The following is a 16,070-nucleotide window of genomic DNA, read 5'->3' as shown; positions in this document are numbered from 1 at the left end:
TCAGACTGTATCACACACAAGGCTTAGATACACCTGTATATTCTGCTCCCCTCAGACTGTATCACACACAAGGCTTAGATACACCTGTATATTCTGCTCCCTCAGACTGTATCACACACAAGGCTTAGATACACCTGTATATTCTGCTCCCCTCAGACTGTATCACACACAAGGCTTAGATACACCTGTATATTCTGCTCCCCTCAGACTGTATCACACACACTTGGCTTAGATACACCTGTATATTCTGCTCCCCTCAGACTGTATCACACACAAGGCTTAGATACACCTGTATATTCTGCTCCCCTCAGACTGTATCACACACAAGGCTTAGATACACCTGTATATTCTGCTCCCTCAGACTGTATCACACACAAGGCTTAGATACACCTGTATATTCTGCTCCCCTCAGACTGTACCACACACAAGGCTTAGATACACCTGTATATTCTGCTCCCCTCAGACTGTATCACACACACAAGGCTTAGATACACCTGTATATTCTGCTCCCTCAGACTGTATCACACACAAGGCTTAGATACACCTGTATATTCTGCTACCCTCAGACTGTATCACACACACAAGGCTTAGATACACCTGTATATTCTGCTCCCCTCAGACTGTATCACACACAAGGCTTAGATACACCTGTATATTCTGCTCCCCTCAGACTGTATTACACACAAGGCTTAGATACACCTGTATATTCTGCTCCCCTCAGACTGTATTACACACTAGGCTTAGATACACCTGTATATTCTGCTCCCCTCAGACTGTATCACACACACTTGGCTTAGATACACCTGTATATTCTGCTCCCCTCAGACTGTATCACACACAAGGCTTAGATACACCTGTATATTCTGCTCCCCTAAGACTGTATCACACACAAGGCTTAGATACACCTCTATATTCTGCTCCCCTCAGACTGTATCACACACAAGGCTTAGATACACCTGTATATTCTGTTCCCCTCAGACTGTATCACACACACTTGGCTTAGATACACCTGTATATTCTGCTCCCCTCAGACTGTATCACACACAAGGCTTAGATACACCTGTATATTCTGCTCCCCTCAGACTGTATCACACACAAGGCTTAGATACACCTGTATATTCTGCTCCCCTCAGACTGTACCACACACAAGGCTTAGATACACCTGTATATTCTGCTCCCCTCAGACTGTATCACACACACTTGGCTTAGATACACCTGTATATTCTGTTCCCTCAGACTGTATCACACACAAGGCTTAGATACACCTGTATATTCTGCTCCCTCAGACTGTATCACACACAAGGCTTAGATACACCTGTATATTCTGCTCCCCTCAGACTGTATCACACACACTTGGCTTAGATACACCTGTATATTCTGCTCCCCTCAGACTGTATTACAAACAAGGCTTAGATACACCTGTATATTCTGCTCCCCTCAGACTGTATCACACACACTTGGCTTAGATACACCTGTATATTCTGCTCCCCTCAGACTGTATCACACACAAGGCTTAGATACACCTGTATATTCTGCTCCCCTCAGACTGTATCACACACAAGGCTTAGATACACCTGTATATTCTGCTCCCCTCAGACTGTATCACACACAAGGCTTAGATACACCTGTATATTCTGCTCCCCTCAGACTGTATTACAAACAAGGCTTAGATACACCTGTATATTCTGCTCCCCTCAGACTGTATCACACACACTTGGCTTAGATACACCTGTATATTCTGCTCCCCTCAGACTGTATCACACACACTTGGCTTAGATACACCTGTATATTCTGCTCCCCTCAGACTGTATCACACACAAGGCTTAGATACACCTGTATATTCTGCTCCCCTCAGACTGTATCACACACAAGGCTTAGATACACCTGTATATTCTGCTCCCCTCAGACTGTACCACACACAAGGCTTAGATACACCTGTATATTCTGCTCCCCTCAGACTGTACCACACACAAGGCTTAGATACACCTGTATATTCTGCTCCCCTCAGACTGTATCACACACACAAGGCTTAGATACACCTGTATATTCTGCTCCCTCAGACTGTATCACACACAAGGCTTAGATACACCTGTATATTCTGCTCCCCTCAGACTGTATCACACACACAAGGCTTAGATACACCTGTATATTCTGCTCCCCTCAGACTGTATCACACACAAGGCTTAGATACACCTGTATATTCTGCTCCCCTCAGACTGTATTACACACAAGGCTTAGATACACCTGTATATTCTGCTCCCCTCAGACTGTATCACACACACAAGGCTTAGATACACCTGTATATTCTGCTCCCCTCAGACTGTATCACACACAAGGCTTAGATACACCTGTATATTCTGCTCCCCTCAGACTGTATCACACACAAGGCTTAGATACACCTGTATATTCTGCTCCCCTCAGACTGTACCACACACAAGGCTTAGATACACCTGTATATTCTGCTCCCCTCAGACTGTACCACACACAAGGCTTAGATACACCTGTATATTCTGCTCCCCTCAGACTGTATCACACACACAAGGCTTAGATACACCTGTATATTCTGCTCCCTCAGACTGTATCACACACAAGGCTTAGATACACCTGTATATTCTGCTCCCCTCAGACTGTATCACACACACAAGGCTTAGATACACCTGTATATTCTGCTCCCCTCAGACTGTATCACACACAAGGCTTAGATACACCTGTATATTCTGCTCCCCTCAGACTGTATCACACACACAAGGCTTAGATACACCTGTATATTCTGCTCCCCTCAGACTGTACCACACACAAGGCTTAGATACACCTGTATATTCTGCTCCCCTCAGACTGTATTACACACAAGGCTTAGATACACCTGTATATTCTGCTCCCTCAGACTGTATCACACACAAGGCTTAGATACACCTGTATATTCTGCTCCCCTCAGACTGTATCACACACACAAGGCTTAGATACACCTGTATATTCTGCTCCCCTCAGACTGTATCACACACTAGGCTTAGATACACCTGTATATTCTGGTCGTGTATCACACTCTTGGCTTAGATACACCTGTTCATTCTCCATATTAATATAGCATCATTATGTATAATGCAGCATATTCACACCCGGTGCGGCTCTACAGGAGGACTACAAGTCCCAGACGCACACATCCACCAGCAGCGGCAGTCGGCTCCGTTCTCCGGCGGCGCTAGGACCTGTGGGAGCCTGGGAGAAGGAGGCGGGACTAAGGCGTGTAGGGGGCGGGGCCGTTGTCGTGACGTCATCACTGGTGCGACCGGGTCTCCGTAGATTCGGCGCAGGCGGTGGTCGCAGCCGGTGTCAGGGTCGCTCAGGTCCGTATACGGGGGGCACCGGGGAGAGCAGTGTCTGTGCCCCGTACTCTCTGCCATTAGTTTTCCTCCTGCTTTTATACCCAGGGAAACACATGGGAAGAATAAGAGCAGTGCTGCCACCTGCTGAGCAGAGCGGATACTGCACACAGGCGGCTCCATTGTCACTGCCCGCAGTGTCCTCCTGTAATTGTGTCTGCACCTTTATTTCATAGATGGAACAATGACGACGATCACACGGCAGGACCTGAACTTCGGGCAGGGTAGGTGCGGAGCGGGAGGCGAGGGGGCTGTCTGTGCTGGAGGCGGAGGGGGCTGTCTGTGCTGGAGGCGAGGGGGCTGTCTGTGCTGGAGGCGAGGGGGCTGTCTGTGCTGGAGGCGAGGGGGCTGTCTGTGCTGGAGGCGAGGGGGCTGTCTGTGCTGGAGGCGAGGGGGCTGTCTGTGCTGGAGGCGAGGGGGCGGTGTGTGCTGGAGGCGAGGGGGCTGTCTGTGCTGGACACGAGGGGGCTGTCTGTGCTGGACACGAGGGGGCTGTCTGTGCTGGAGGCGAGGGGGCTGTCTGTGCTGGAGGCGAGGGGGCGGTGTGTGCTGGAGGCGAGGGGGCTGTCTGTGCTGGACACGAGGGGGCTGTCTGTGCTGGACACGAGGGGGCTGTCTGTGCTGGAGGCGAGGGGGCTGTCTGTGCTGGAGGCGAGGGGGCTGTCTGTGCTGGACACGAGGGGGCTGTCTGTGCTGGAGGCGAAGGGGGCGGTCTGTGCTGGAGGCGAGGGGGCTGTCTGTGCTGGACACGAGGGGGCTGTCTGTGCTGGACACGAGGGGGCTGTCTGTGCTGGAGGCGAAGGGGGCGGTCTGTGCTGGAGCCTGGAGGCGAGGGGGCTGTCTGTGCTGGACACGAGGGGGCTGTCTGTGCTGGACACGAGGGGGCTGTCTGTGCTGGAGGCGAGGGGGCTGTCTGTGCTGGAGGCTGTCTGTGCTGGAGGCGAGGGGGCTGTCTGTGCTGGAGGCGAGGGGGCTGTCTGTGCTGGAGGCGAGGGGGCTGTCTGTGCTGGAGGCGAGGGGGCGGTGTGTGCTGGACACGAGGGGGCTGTCTGTGCTGGAGGTGAGGGGGCTGTCTGTGCTGGGGGCGGTGTGTGCTGGACACGAGGGGGCTGTCTGTGCTGGGGGCGGTGTGTGCTGGACACGAGGGGGCTGTCTGTGCTGGAGGCGAGGGGACGGTGTGTGCTGGAGGCGAGGGGACGGTGTGTGCTGGAGGCGAGGGGGCGGTGTGTGCTGGAGGCGAGGGGGCGGTGTGTGCTGGAGGCGAGGGGGCGGTGTGTGCTGGACGCGAGGGGGCTGTCTGTGCTGGACACGAGGGGGTGGTGTGTGCTGGACGCGAGGGGGCTGTCTGTGCTGGAGGCAAGGGGGGCGGTGTGTGCTGGAGGCGAGGGGGGCGGTGTGTGCTGGACGCGAGGGGGCTGTCTGTGCTGGACGCGAGGGGGCTGTCTGTGCTGGACGCGAGGGGGTGGTGTGTGCTGGGGGCGGTCTGTGCTGGACGCGAGGGGGCGGTGTGTGCTGGACGCGAGGGGGCTGTCTGTGCTGGACACGAGGGGGCTGTCTGTGCAGGAGGCGAGGTGGGCGGTGTGTGCTGGAGGCGAGGGGGCGGTCTGTGTGCTGGAGGCGAGGGGGCGGTCTGTGTGCTGGAGGCGAGGGGGCGGTCTGTGTGCTGGAGGCGAGGGGGCGGTCTGTGTGGTGGACGCGAGGGGGCGGTGTGTGCTGGACGCGAGGGGGCTGTGTGTGCTGGAGGCGAGGGGGCGGTGTGTGCTGGAGGCGAGGGGGCGGTGTGTGCTGGAGGCGAGGGGGCGGTGTGTGCTGGAGGCGAGGGGGCGGTGTGTGCTGGAGGCGAGGGGGCGGTGTGTGCTGGAGGCGAGGGGGCGGTGTGTGCTGGAGGCGAGGGGGCGGTGTGTGCTGGAGGCGAGGGGGCGGTGTGTGCTGGAGGCGAGGGGGCGGTGTGTGCTGGAGGCGAGGGGGCGGTGTGTGCTGGAGGCGAGGGTGCTGTGTGTGCTGGAGGCGAGGGGGCGGTGTGTGCTGGAGGCGAGGGGGCGGTGTGTGCTGGAGGCGAGGGGGCGGTGTGTGCTGGAGGCGAGGGGGCGGTGTGTGCTGGAGGCGAGGGGGCGGTGTGTGCTGGAGGCGAGGGGGCGGTGTGTGCTGGAGGCGAGGGGGCGGTGTGTGCTGGAGGCGAGGGGGCTGTCTGTGCTGGAGGCGAGGGGGCTGTCTGTGCTGGAGGCGAGGGGGCTGTCTGTGCTGGAGGCGAGGGGGCTGTCTGTGCTGGAGGCGAGGGGGCTGTCTGTGCTGGAGGCGAGGGGGCGGTCTGTGTGCTGGAGGCGAGGGGGCGGTCTGTGTGCTGGAGGCGAGGGGGCGGTCTGTGTGGTGGACGCGAGGGGGCGGTGTGTGCTGGAGGCGAGGGGGCGGTGTGTGCTGGAGGCGAGGGGGCGGTGTGTGCTGGAGGCGAGGGTGCTGTGTGTGCTGGAGGCGAGGGGGCGGTGTGTGCTGGAGGCGAGGGGGCGGTGTGTGCTGGAGGCGAGGGGGCGGTGTGTGCTGGAGGCGAGGGGGCGGTGTGTGCTGGAGGCGAGGGGGCGGTGTGTGCTGGAGGCGAGGGGGCGGTGTGTGCTGGAGGCGAGGGGGCGGTGTGTGCTGGAGGCGAGGGGGCGGTGTGTGCTGGAGGCGAGGGGGCGGTGTGTGCTGGAGGCGAGGGGGCGGTGTGTGCTGGGGGCGAGGGTGCTGTGTGTGCTGGGGGCGAGGGGGCGGTCCTTTATATAAAGGACTCTGGGTGGGGGTTACAGGGGTAAATCTTGGGTCTAATGGTAAATGTTAACCTTTTCATTGCTGCTCTCCTCAGTGGTGGCAGACATATTGTGTGAGTTTCTGGAGGTGGCCGTCCATCTAATTCTGTACGTCCGAGAAGTCTATCCCATCGGGATCTTCCAGAAGAGGAAGAAGTACAATGTCCCAGTGCAGGTACCTGATCCTCGGGGGTCATTGTGACATTGACCTTACAGCTGGTAAACTTCTGCTCGACCCTCCCCCGTCCTTCCTCCCCCTCCCCCGTCCTTCCTCCCCCTCCCCCGTCCTTCCTCCCCCTCCCCCGTCCTTCCTCCCCCTCCCCCGTCCTTCCTCCCCACCCCCCGCCCTTCCTCCCCACCCCCCGTCCTTCCTCCTCCCTTCCCCCGTCCTTCCTCCTCCCTTCCCCCGTCCTTCCTCCTCCCTTCCCCCGTCCTTCCTCCTCCCTTCCCCCGTCCTTCCTCCTCCCTTCCCCCGTCCTTCCTCCTCCCTTCCCCCGTCCTTCCTCCTCCCTTCCCCCGTCCTTCCTCCTCCCTTTCCCCCGTCCTTCCTCCTCCCTCCTCCCTTCCCCCGTCCTTCCTCCTCCCTTCCCCCGTCCTTCCTCCTCCCTTCCCCCCGTCCTTCCTCCTCCCTTCCCCCCGTCCTTCCTCCTCCCTTCCCCCCGTCCTTCCTCCTCCCTTCCCCCCGTCCTTCCTCCTCCCTTCCCCCGTCCTTCCTCCTCCCTTCCCCCCGTACTTCCTCCTCCCTTCCCCCCGTCCTTCCTCCTCCCTTCCCCCCGTCCTTCCTCCTCCCTTCCCCCCGTCCTTCCTCCTCCCTTCCCCCCGTCCTTCCTCCTCCCTTCCCCCCGTCCTTCCTCCTCCCTTCCCCCCCGTCCTTCCTCCTCCCTTCCCCCCCGTCCTTCCTCCTCCCTTCCCCCCCGTCCTTCCTCCTCCCTTCCCCCCGTCCTTCCTCCTCCCTTCCCCCCCGTCCTTCCTCCTCCCTTCCCCCCCGTCCTTCCTCCTCCCTTCCCCCCCGTCCTTCCTCCTCCCTTCCCCCCCGTCCTTCCTCCTCCCTTCCCCCCCGTCCTTCCTCCTCCCTTCCCCCCCGTCCTTCCTCCTCCCTTCCCCCCCGTCCTTCCTCCTCCCTTCCCCCCCCCGTCCTTCCTCCTCCCTTCCCCCCCGTCCTTCCTCCTCCCTTCCCCCCCGTCCTTCCTCCTCCCTTTCCCCCGTCCTTCCTCCTCCCTTCCCCCCGTCCTTCCTCCTCCCTTCCCCCCGTCCTTCCTCCTCCCTTCTCCCCGTCCTTCCTCCTCCCTTCCCCCCCGTCCTTCCTCCTCCCTTCCCCCCGTCCTTCCTCCTCCCTTTCCCCCGTCCTTCCTCCTCCCTTCCCCCCGTCCTTCCTCCTCCCTTCCCCCCGTCCTTCCTCCTCCCTTCCCCCCGTCCTTCCTCCTCCCTTCCCCCCGTCCTTCCTCCTCCCTTCTCCCCGTCCTTCCTTCCTCCCTTCCCCCGTCCTTCCTGTCCCTGCATATCTCACGGCTGTTAGACAGCAGCAACACATGCAGGCATTTGCTGTTTGTTAGGCGATCCCTGCATGTGTTGTGGATGTCAAACAACTGAGAGACATGGAGCCGCGGGGACTCAAAAATATTATTCGAGCATGTCAGTCACTCATTCACACCAAGCATGCTCAGATAACACCTTATCCCAGCACGTGTGCTCATCGTTAGTCCTAACGTCTGTCTGAGGATGGAGACGGTGAGAGTCCTGCTCCCACCCCAGTGATGGAGAAAACCTGCGAGTCCTGCCCCCCCACACTCATGTTTCTTTTATTAGAGGCCTCAGCTGCTCCCTCCCTCCCACATGCTTTATACTTCTGCACTTCTCTTCCCAGAAGCAGAGCTGATGCCTAAGAGGAAATGAAATGTATTCAGTTGTTATATTTTCCTGCTGTAGATGTCCTGTCACCCTGAGCTAAACCGCTACATCCAGGACACCCTGCACTGCGTGAAGCCGCTCATAGAGAAGGTGAGGACGAGCGTTCTCCGGGTTCCTGGAACGGTCTGTAGTTCCGTGTACTTCTCCTCCTCCCGACTGTCCTGTGGTTACGCGCTCTTCTCCTCCTCCCGACTGTCCTGTGGTTACGCGCTCTTCTCCTCCTCCCGACTGTCCTGTGGTTACGCGCTCTTCTCCTCCTCCCGACTGTCCTGTGGTTACGCGCTCTTCTCCTCCTCCCGACTGTCCTGTGGTTACGCGCTCTTCTCCTCCTCCCGACTGTCCTGTGGTTACGCGCTCTTCTCCTCCTCCCGACTGTCCTGTGGTTACGCGCTCTTCTCCTCCTCCCGACTGTCCTGTGGTTACGCGCTCTTCTCCTCCTCCCGACTGTCCTGTGGTTACGCGCTCTTCTCCTCCTCCCGACTGTCCTGTGGTTACGCGCTCTTCTCCTCCTCCCGACTGTCCTGTGGTTACGCGCTCTTCTCCTCCTCCCGACTGTCCTGTGGTTACGCGCTCTTTTCCTCTCGTCCGCCCGTCCTGTGGTTACGCGCTCTTCTCCTCCTCCCGACTGTCCTGTGGTTACGCGCTCTTCTCCTCCTCTCGTCCGCCCGTCCTGTGGTTACGCGCTCCTCTTTTCCTCTCGTCCGCCCGTCCTGTGGTTACGTGCTGCTCTCCTCCCGACTGTCCTGTGGTTACGCGCTCTTCTCCTCCTCCCGACTGTCCTGTGGTTACGCGCTCTTCTCCTCCTCCCGACTGTCCTGTGGTTACGCGCTCTTCTCCTCCTCCCGACTGTCCTGTGGTTACGCGCTCTTCTCCTCCTCCCGACTGTCCTGTGGTTACGCGCTCTTCTCCTCCTCCCGACTGTCCTGTGGTTACGCGCTCTTTTCCTCTCGTCCGCCCGTCCTGTGGTTACGCGCTCTTCTCCTCCTCCCGACTGTCCTGTGGTTACGCGCTCTTCTCCTCCTCTCGTCCGCCCGTCCTGTGGTTACGCGCTCCTCTTTTCCTCTCGTCCGCCCGTCCTGTGGTTATGCGCTCCTCTTTTCCTCTCGTCCGCCCGTCCTGTGGTTACGTGCTGCTCTCCTCTCGTCCGTCCTGTGGTTACGCGCTCCTCTTTTCCTCTCGTCCATCCGTCTTGTGGTTACATCCTCTTTTCCTCTCGTCCGTCCGTCCTGTGGTTACATCCTCTTTTCCTCTCGTCCGCCCGTCCTGTGGTTACGTGCTGCTCTCCTCTCGTCCGTCCTGTGGTTACATCCTCTTTTCCTCTCGTCTGCCCGTCCTGTGGTTACGCGCTCCTCTTTTCCTCTCGTCCATCCGTCTTGTGGTTACATCCTCTTTTCCTCTCGTCCGCCCGTCCTGTGGTTACGTGCTGCTCTCCTCTCGTCCGTCCTGTGGTTACATCCTCTTTTCCTCTCGTCCGCCCGTCCTGTGGTTACGTGCTGCTCTCCTCTCGTCCGTCCTGTGGTTACGCGCTCCTCTTTTCCTCTCGTCTGCCCGTCCTGTGGTTACGCGCTCCTCTTTTCCTCTCGTCCATCCGTCTTGTGGTTACATCCTCTTTTCCTCTCGTCCGCCCGTCCTGTGGTTACGTGCTGCTCTCCTCTCGTCCGTCCTGTGGTTACGCGCTCCTCTTTTCCTCTCGTCTGCCCGTCCTGTGGTTACGCGCTCCTCTTTTCCTCTCGTCCATCCGTCTTGTGGTTACATCCTCTTTTCCTCTCGTCCGCCCGTCCTGTGGTTACGTGCTGCTCTCCTCTCGTCCGTCCTGTGGTTACATCCTCTTTTCCTCTCGTCCGCCCGTCCTGTGGTTACGTGCTGCTCTCCTCTCGTCCGTCCTGTGGTTACGCGCTCCTCTTTTCCTCTCGTCTGCCCGTCCTGTGGTTACGCGCTCCTCTTTTCCTCTCGTCCATCCGTCTTGTGGTTACATCCTCTTTTCCTCTCGTCCGCCCGTCCTGTGGTTACGTGCTGCTCTCCTCTCGCCCGTCCTGTGGTTACATCCTCTTTTCCTCTCGTCCGCCCGTCCTGTGGTTACGTGCTGCTCTCCTCTCGTCCGTCCTGTGGTTACGCGCTCCTCTTTTCCTCTCGTCTGCCCGTCCTGTGGTTACGCGCTCCTCTTTTCCTCTCGTCCATCCGTCTTGTGGTTACATCCTCTTTTCCTCTCGTCCGCCCGTCCTGTGGTTACGTGCTGCTCTCCTCTCGCCCGTCCTGTGGTTACATCCTCTTTTCCTCTCGTCCGTCCGTCCTGTGGTTACATCCTCCTCTCCCGTCTTGTGACCCGTGTTTTCCTACCTATTTGCAGAATGATGTGGAGAAGGTGGTGCTGGTGATCCTGGATAAAGAGCACCACCCGGTGGAGAGATTCGTGTTTGAAATCGCGCAGCCGCCTCTGCTGTCCATCAGGTAACGGATCGAGCTTGAATGGCAATCGCTGAAGTCTGGGCAGTGGCCGTAATTCACATCACTGCGTGCGGGCGGCTGTGCTCAGGGTCTCCTCGAAAGCTTTACTCCAGAAGCCATTTTTGTATTTGCAGGGCAACGACTTAAAGGGGTATTCCCATCTCCAAGATCCTATCCCTATATGCACTAGTGGTAATATTAATAATTCACTTTCATAGCCAAAAATCATTTCTGATGACCTGAACTGGAATTGCTTTTTGGGCCTTGTATTATATAGTTGTATATTTAGAGTTTGCCTTGGTGTTGGGGCTTCATCGTGTGACCGGTCGCATTGAAGTCTATGGCATGTGATTGGTGCCTGATTGTACCCTGTGACATACGTGAAGCTTCTGGAGCAGGACGCAATGCGACTTATTAGGGAATCGTTAGATGCTTCGTCACAGTGTGTCAGCAGGATCGCGATGTCGCCGTGTATCCCTGATATTAGTCTTCTGCAGTGGGGGAGATTCATGGCGTCTTTGTTCTTGTGTCCTTACAGCTCGGACTCGCTGCTGACTCACGTGGAGCAGTTACTGCGGGCGTTCATTCTCAAGATCAGCGTCTGCGACGCCGTCCTGGACAACAACCCGCCAGGTACTCCTCATCCACTAGGTGGCGGTAATGGTGAATCTAGAGAGCGGTGCCAGCTGTTATCACCGGGGATGTGTGACAGCCGGCACCGGTCACTTGTAGCCTCTTACAGGAGTTATTCTCATTTTACGGAGTCATGACGTACTACTAGACTATGTCATCATTTAATGATTGGGGGGTCTCAACTCCAGGACCGCCATTGATCTGGTAACGGTGAGGCAGTAAAGCAGATTCAATGCTGTGGCGACTGTTCGACAGCTACAACACATGGCAGGAATAGGCCAACAGCCTGAGACATGCAGCCGCGGGGACTCAAACATAATATTCGAGCATGCCAAAGACACTTGGTTAGCACCCGAGCATGCTCAGATAACACCTTATCCCGGCACGTTCGCTTATCACTAGTTACTACGGGATTTTTACTGCACAGTGGACTCCATATTAACAAAACCCAAGGAGAAACTGCATTTTTTTTTTCTCACCATTTTATGTCACTTTTTGGATTTTAATCCGATTTTCCGTACATTATATGGTAAAGTTAATATTATGAATAGAAACTACAGATCTTCCCACAAAAAGAAAAGGCACAAAAGTGCTAAATGGCCACAAGAGGAAGGGGTTAATGTGTTGGAGTTCGGCCTCATCCGAGTTCTGCGCAGTCATCACCTTGTTGCTTTTGCAGGCTGCACATTTACTTTACTGGTCCACACCAGAGAAGCCGCTACGAGGAACATGGAGAAGATTCAGGTTATAAAGGTAAAGTCCGGTGCAGAAGTTTTCATCCCTCGGGATTAGAGTTGGTGCAAATCAATTCCCAGAACCTGGTCCAGCGGCCTCAATCTGTGGCTCCAGGACGGGAACCCTGAGAACGGTCTCCTACCTGACGCATCTATGGCTGCAGGACAGGAACCCTGAGAACGGTCTCCTACCTGACGCATCCATGGCTGCAGGACAGGAACCCTGAGAACGGTCTCCTACCTGACGCATCCATGGCTGCAGGACAGGAACCCTGAGAACGGTCTCCTACCTGATGCATCTGGCTGCAGGACAGGAACCCCGAGAACGGTCTCCTACCTGACGCATCTATGGCTGGAGGACGGGAACCCTGAGAACGGTCTCCAACCTGACGCATCTATGGCTGGAGGACGGGAACCCTGAGAACGGTCTCCTACCTGACGCATCTATGGCTGCAGGACGGGAACCCCGAGAACGGTCTCCTACCTGACGCATCTATGGCTGGAGGACGGGAACCCCCAGAACGGTCTCCTACCTGACGCATCCATGGCTGCAGGACAGGAACCCTGAGAACGGTCTCCTACCTGACGCATCTGGCTGCAGGACAGGAACCCCCTGAGAACGGTCTCCTACCTGACGCATCCATGGCTGCAGGACAGGAACCCTGAGAACGGTCTCCTACCTGACGCATCTGGCTGCAGGACAGGAACCCCGAGAACGGTCTCCTACCTGACGCATCCATGGCTGCAGGACAGGAACCCTGAGAACGGTCTCCTACCTGACGCATCCATGGCTGCAGGACAGGAACCCTGAGAACGGTCTCCTACCTGACGCATCTGGCTGCAGGACAGGAACCCCGAGAACGGTCTCCTACCTGACGCATCTGGCTGCAGGACAGGAACCCCGAGAACGGTCTCCTACCTGACGCATCCATGGCTGCAGGACAGGAACCCCGAGAACGGTCTCCTACCTGACGCATCTGGCTGCAGGACAGGAACCCCGAGAACGGTCTCCTACCTGACGCATCCATGGCTGCAGGACAGGAACCCCGAGAACGGTCTCCTACCTGACGCATCTATGGCTGGAGGACGGGAACCCCAAGAACGGTCTCCTATCTGTGGCTCCTCTTGTGAATAGGCGACGGCGAGGAGCGCCATGGACGCCGTCAGATAAGAGGCCGTTCTCGGAGCCTCCGTCTGCAGCCACAGATCACTGATTGGGCCGCCGGTCCGGATCCTGGGAATCCCTCAATGGGGAAATGTGATTATCTGACAATCAGGTACTCAACGTCACCTGTATAACTGACACCGGCACTTTACGGTCCTGTAATTCTGCTGGGTTGGCATGTAACCTGTCCCATAGTGAACATACAAGAAAAAGACCGGTGTGTGATCCGCCGATCCTCTCTCCTGGAGCGTGACTGGTGTGTGATCCGCCGATCCTCTCTCCTGGAGCGTGACCGGTGTGTGATCCGCCGATCCTCTCGCCTGGTGCGTGACCGGTGTGTGATCCGCCGATCCTCTCGCCTGGAGCGTGACTGGTGTGTGATCCGCCGATCCTCTCTCCTGGAGCGTGACCGGTGTGTGATCCGCCGATCCTCTCTCCTGGAGCGTGACCGGTGTGTGATCCGCCGATCCTCTCGCCTGGTGCGTGACCGGTGTGTGATCCGCCGATCCTCTCTCCTGGTGCGTGACCGGTGTGTGATCCGCCGATCCTCTCACCTGGAGCGTGACCGGTGTGTGATCTGCCGATCCTCTCCTGGAGCGTGACCGGTGTGTGATCCGCCGATCCTCTCTCCTGGAGCGTGACTGGTGTGTGATCCGCCGATCCTCTCTCCTGGAGCGTGACCGGTGTGTGATCCGCCGATCCTCTCGCCTGGTGCGTGACCGGTGTGTGATCCGCCGATCCTCTCTCCTGGAGCGTGACTGGTGTGTGATCCGCCGATCCTCTCTCCTGGAGCGTGACCGGTGTGTGATCCGCCGATCCTCTCGCCTGGTGCGTGACCGGTGTGTGATCCGCCGATCCTCTCTCCTGGAGCGTGACTGGTGTGTGATCCGCCGATCCTCTCTCCTGGAGCGTGACCGGTGTGTGATCCGCCGATCCTCTCGCCTGGTGCGTGACCGGTGTGTGATCCGCCGATCCTCTCTCCTGGTGCGTGACCGGTGTGTGATCCGCCGATCCTCTCTCCTGGAGCGTGACCGGTGTGTGATCCGCCGATCCTCTCACCTGGAGCGTGACTGGTGCGTGACCGGTGTGTGATCTGCCGATCCTCTCTCCTGGAGCGTGACCGGTGTGTGATATGCTGATCCTCTCACCTGGAGCGTGACTGGTGCGTGACCGGTGTGTGATCTGCCGATCCTCTCTCCTGGAGCGTGACCGGTGTGTGATATGCTGATCCTCTCTCCTGGAGCGTGACCGGTGTGTGATCTGCCGATCCTCTCACCTGGAGCGTGACCGGTGTGTGATCCGCCGATCCTCTCTCCTGGAGCGTGACCGGTGTGTGATCCGCCGATCCTCTCTCCTGGAGCGTGACCGGTGTGTGATCCGCCGATCCTCTCTCCTGGAGCGTGACCGGTGTGTGATCCGCCGATCCTCTCTCCTGGTGCGTGACCGGTGTGTGATCCGCCGATCCTCTCTCCTGGAGCGTGACCGGTGTGTGATCCGCCGATCCTCTCTCCTGGAGCGTGACCGGTGTGTGATCTGCCGATCCTCTGTCCTGGAGCGTGACCGGTGAGTGATATGCCGATCCTCTCTCCTGGAGCGTGACCGGTGTGTGATCCGCCGATCCTCTCTCCTGGAGCGTGACCGGTGAGTGATCCGCTGCAGGGTTTATTTGTGGTCTCCTTCCTCCCCAGGATTTCCCCTGGATCCTCGCTGATGAGCAGGACGTACACATGCAGGAGCCGCGCCTCATACCTCTCAAGACGATGACCTCCGACATATTAAAGGTCAGTAGCTCCACACAGGACATACACAGTGCGGACCCCCGGACTCTGCAAAAACATCTAAATGGCTAAGAAATGTTCCTATGCTGAAAAGGAGAACGCCGGTGTATGGTGACCGTCTGCGTACAGCGCCACGGGGTGTGTTGGCGCTATAGAAAGAACAGGACGTAACTCTTCACTATAGGACACTGACTTGCGAGCCATGTACAGCTCTGGGCTGCGGCAGCCATTGATTGACCCTAAAGGTCACGTGGATAAACTGCACATGATGAGATGTAAGGAAGTCACTGCGGACCACCACAATGGTGGTGCTGGAAATCTGAGCAATTATTTCCTTTTCTCACATGCAAAAAAATATATATATTTTATATGTCATGGAAAACCCCTTTAACTCTTCTTCTTGCCATCCTGAGCTGTACTTGGGCAAGGAGGGAAAGACGTGACAGTGCTGAGGGTACAGGAGCCGCCTTCTCCCCTCACTCACTATTAGTACTGATGGGACGGGAAAGTAACATCTTAGTTTGGGCAGAGCATTCCTGAAGAACCAGCCTCACCTTCCTTAGGGGTGAAGGTGCGTGCTGCGCGTCGGCCACCTGTCCTGCCTCAATCCTGAGAGTTCTGTGCCAGCAGCCACCACTAGGGGGAGCTGGTAATATACAGACCTATACAGTGAGCGCCCTCTAGTGGTGGATAAGTGATTGCAAAAGAAAAAATAAAGTATCATTAAGTCTTTAAGATAATTTCTTTGTAGAAAGGAAGGGGGAAATACCCTCACTGATGCGGTATATGCATTACAGGCTCCACAGCTGCTATATGTGGCATCAAGGGCCTAGACACAACTGCACTTTTCATAATTTTGCTTGTTCATCACGTTGTTGGTAACAATGGATCCTCTTTTGTGTTATAGATGCAGCTTTATGTAGAAGAGAGAGCCCATAAAAGTACTTGACATCTGTTTCCAGTTCTGTGGACTTATACGTCACTTACCAGGCGGTGATGTCTGACGCTCGACCCTCCTTATGCCGGACAATATACATGTTCTGATCGGCACAGAGGACTCGGCCACCATAGACTCGCTCCCTCTGGCCAGAATCTGCAGGATGAAGGCTCCACCTCTGTCTCCTTATTGTACATAGCTTTCACCTTGTGACTTTATATTTTACTGATATTTCTTATAATATATGCTAAATAAATGAGGAAAAGTACTGACTATTGAAGAGGTCACCACTAGTGTTGAGCGATACCTT

General features: G+C 56.9%; 1 protein-coding gene across 1 annotated transcript; it reads left to right on the top strand.

The window, feature by feature from the left end:
* The first annotated feature begins 3,252 nt into the window (after positions 1-3,252).
* On the top strand, positions 3,253-16,036 carry MAD2L2 (mitotic arrest deficient 2 like 2). Its single transcript, XM_069740931.1, has 9 exons — positions 3,253-3,344; positions 3,557-3,604; positions 6,217-6,335; positions 8,087-8,158; positions 10,416-10,516; positions 11,052-11,146; positions 11,826-11,899; positions 14,734-14,826; positions 15,731-16,036. Exons 2-9 carry the CDS (start codon positions 3,565-3,567, stop codon positions 15,770-15,772), a joined length of 636 nt encoding a protein of 211 aa, XP_069597032.1. The 5' UTR covers positions 3,253-3,344; positions 3,557-3,564; the 3' UTR covers positions 15,773-16,036.
* Positions 16,037-16,070: the final 34 nt, after the last annotated feature.

The sequence above is a fragment of the Ranitomeya imitator genome, chromosome 10 (assembly GCF_032444005.1).
Source record: "Ranitomeya imitator isolate aRanImi1 chromosome 10, aRanImi1.pri, whole genome shotgun sequence".
Lineage (NCBI taxonomy): Eukaryota > Metazoa > Chordata > Amphibia > Anura > Dendrobatidae > Ranitomeya > Ranitomeya imitator.
The sequence above is the reverse complement of the archived record's forward strand: the minus strand, read 5'-3'. Positions and strand labels throughout refer to the sequence as shown.

Excerpts from the sequence above, each read along its gene's own strand:
- MAD2L2 (XM_069740931.1), top strand. The coding sequence starts at position 3,565 with ATGACGACGATCACACGGCAGGACCTGAACTTCGGGCAGG. Across the intron at positions 3,605-6,216 it reads GGACCTGAACTTCGGGCAGG|TGGTGGCAGACATATTGTGT; the intron begins GTAGGTGCGGAG and ends TGCTCTCCTCAG. Across the intron at positions 11,900-14,733 it reads AGAAGATTCAGGTTATAAAG|GATTTCCCCTGGATCCTCGC; the intron begins GTAAAGTCCGGT and ends CTTCCTCCCCAG.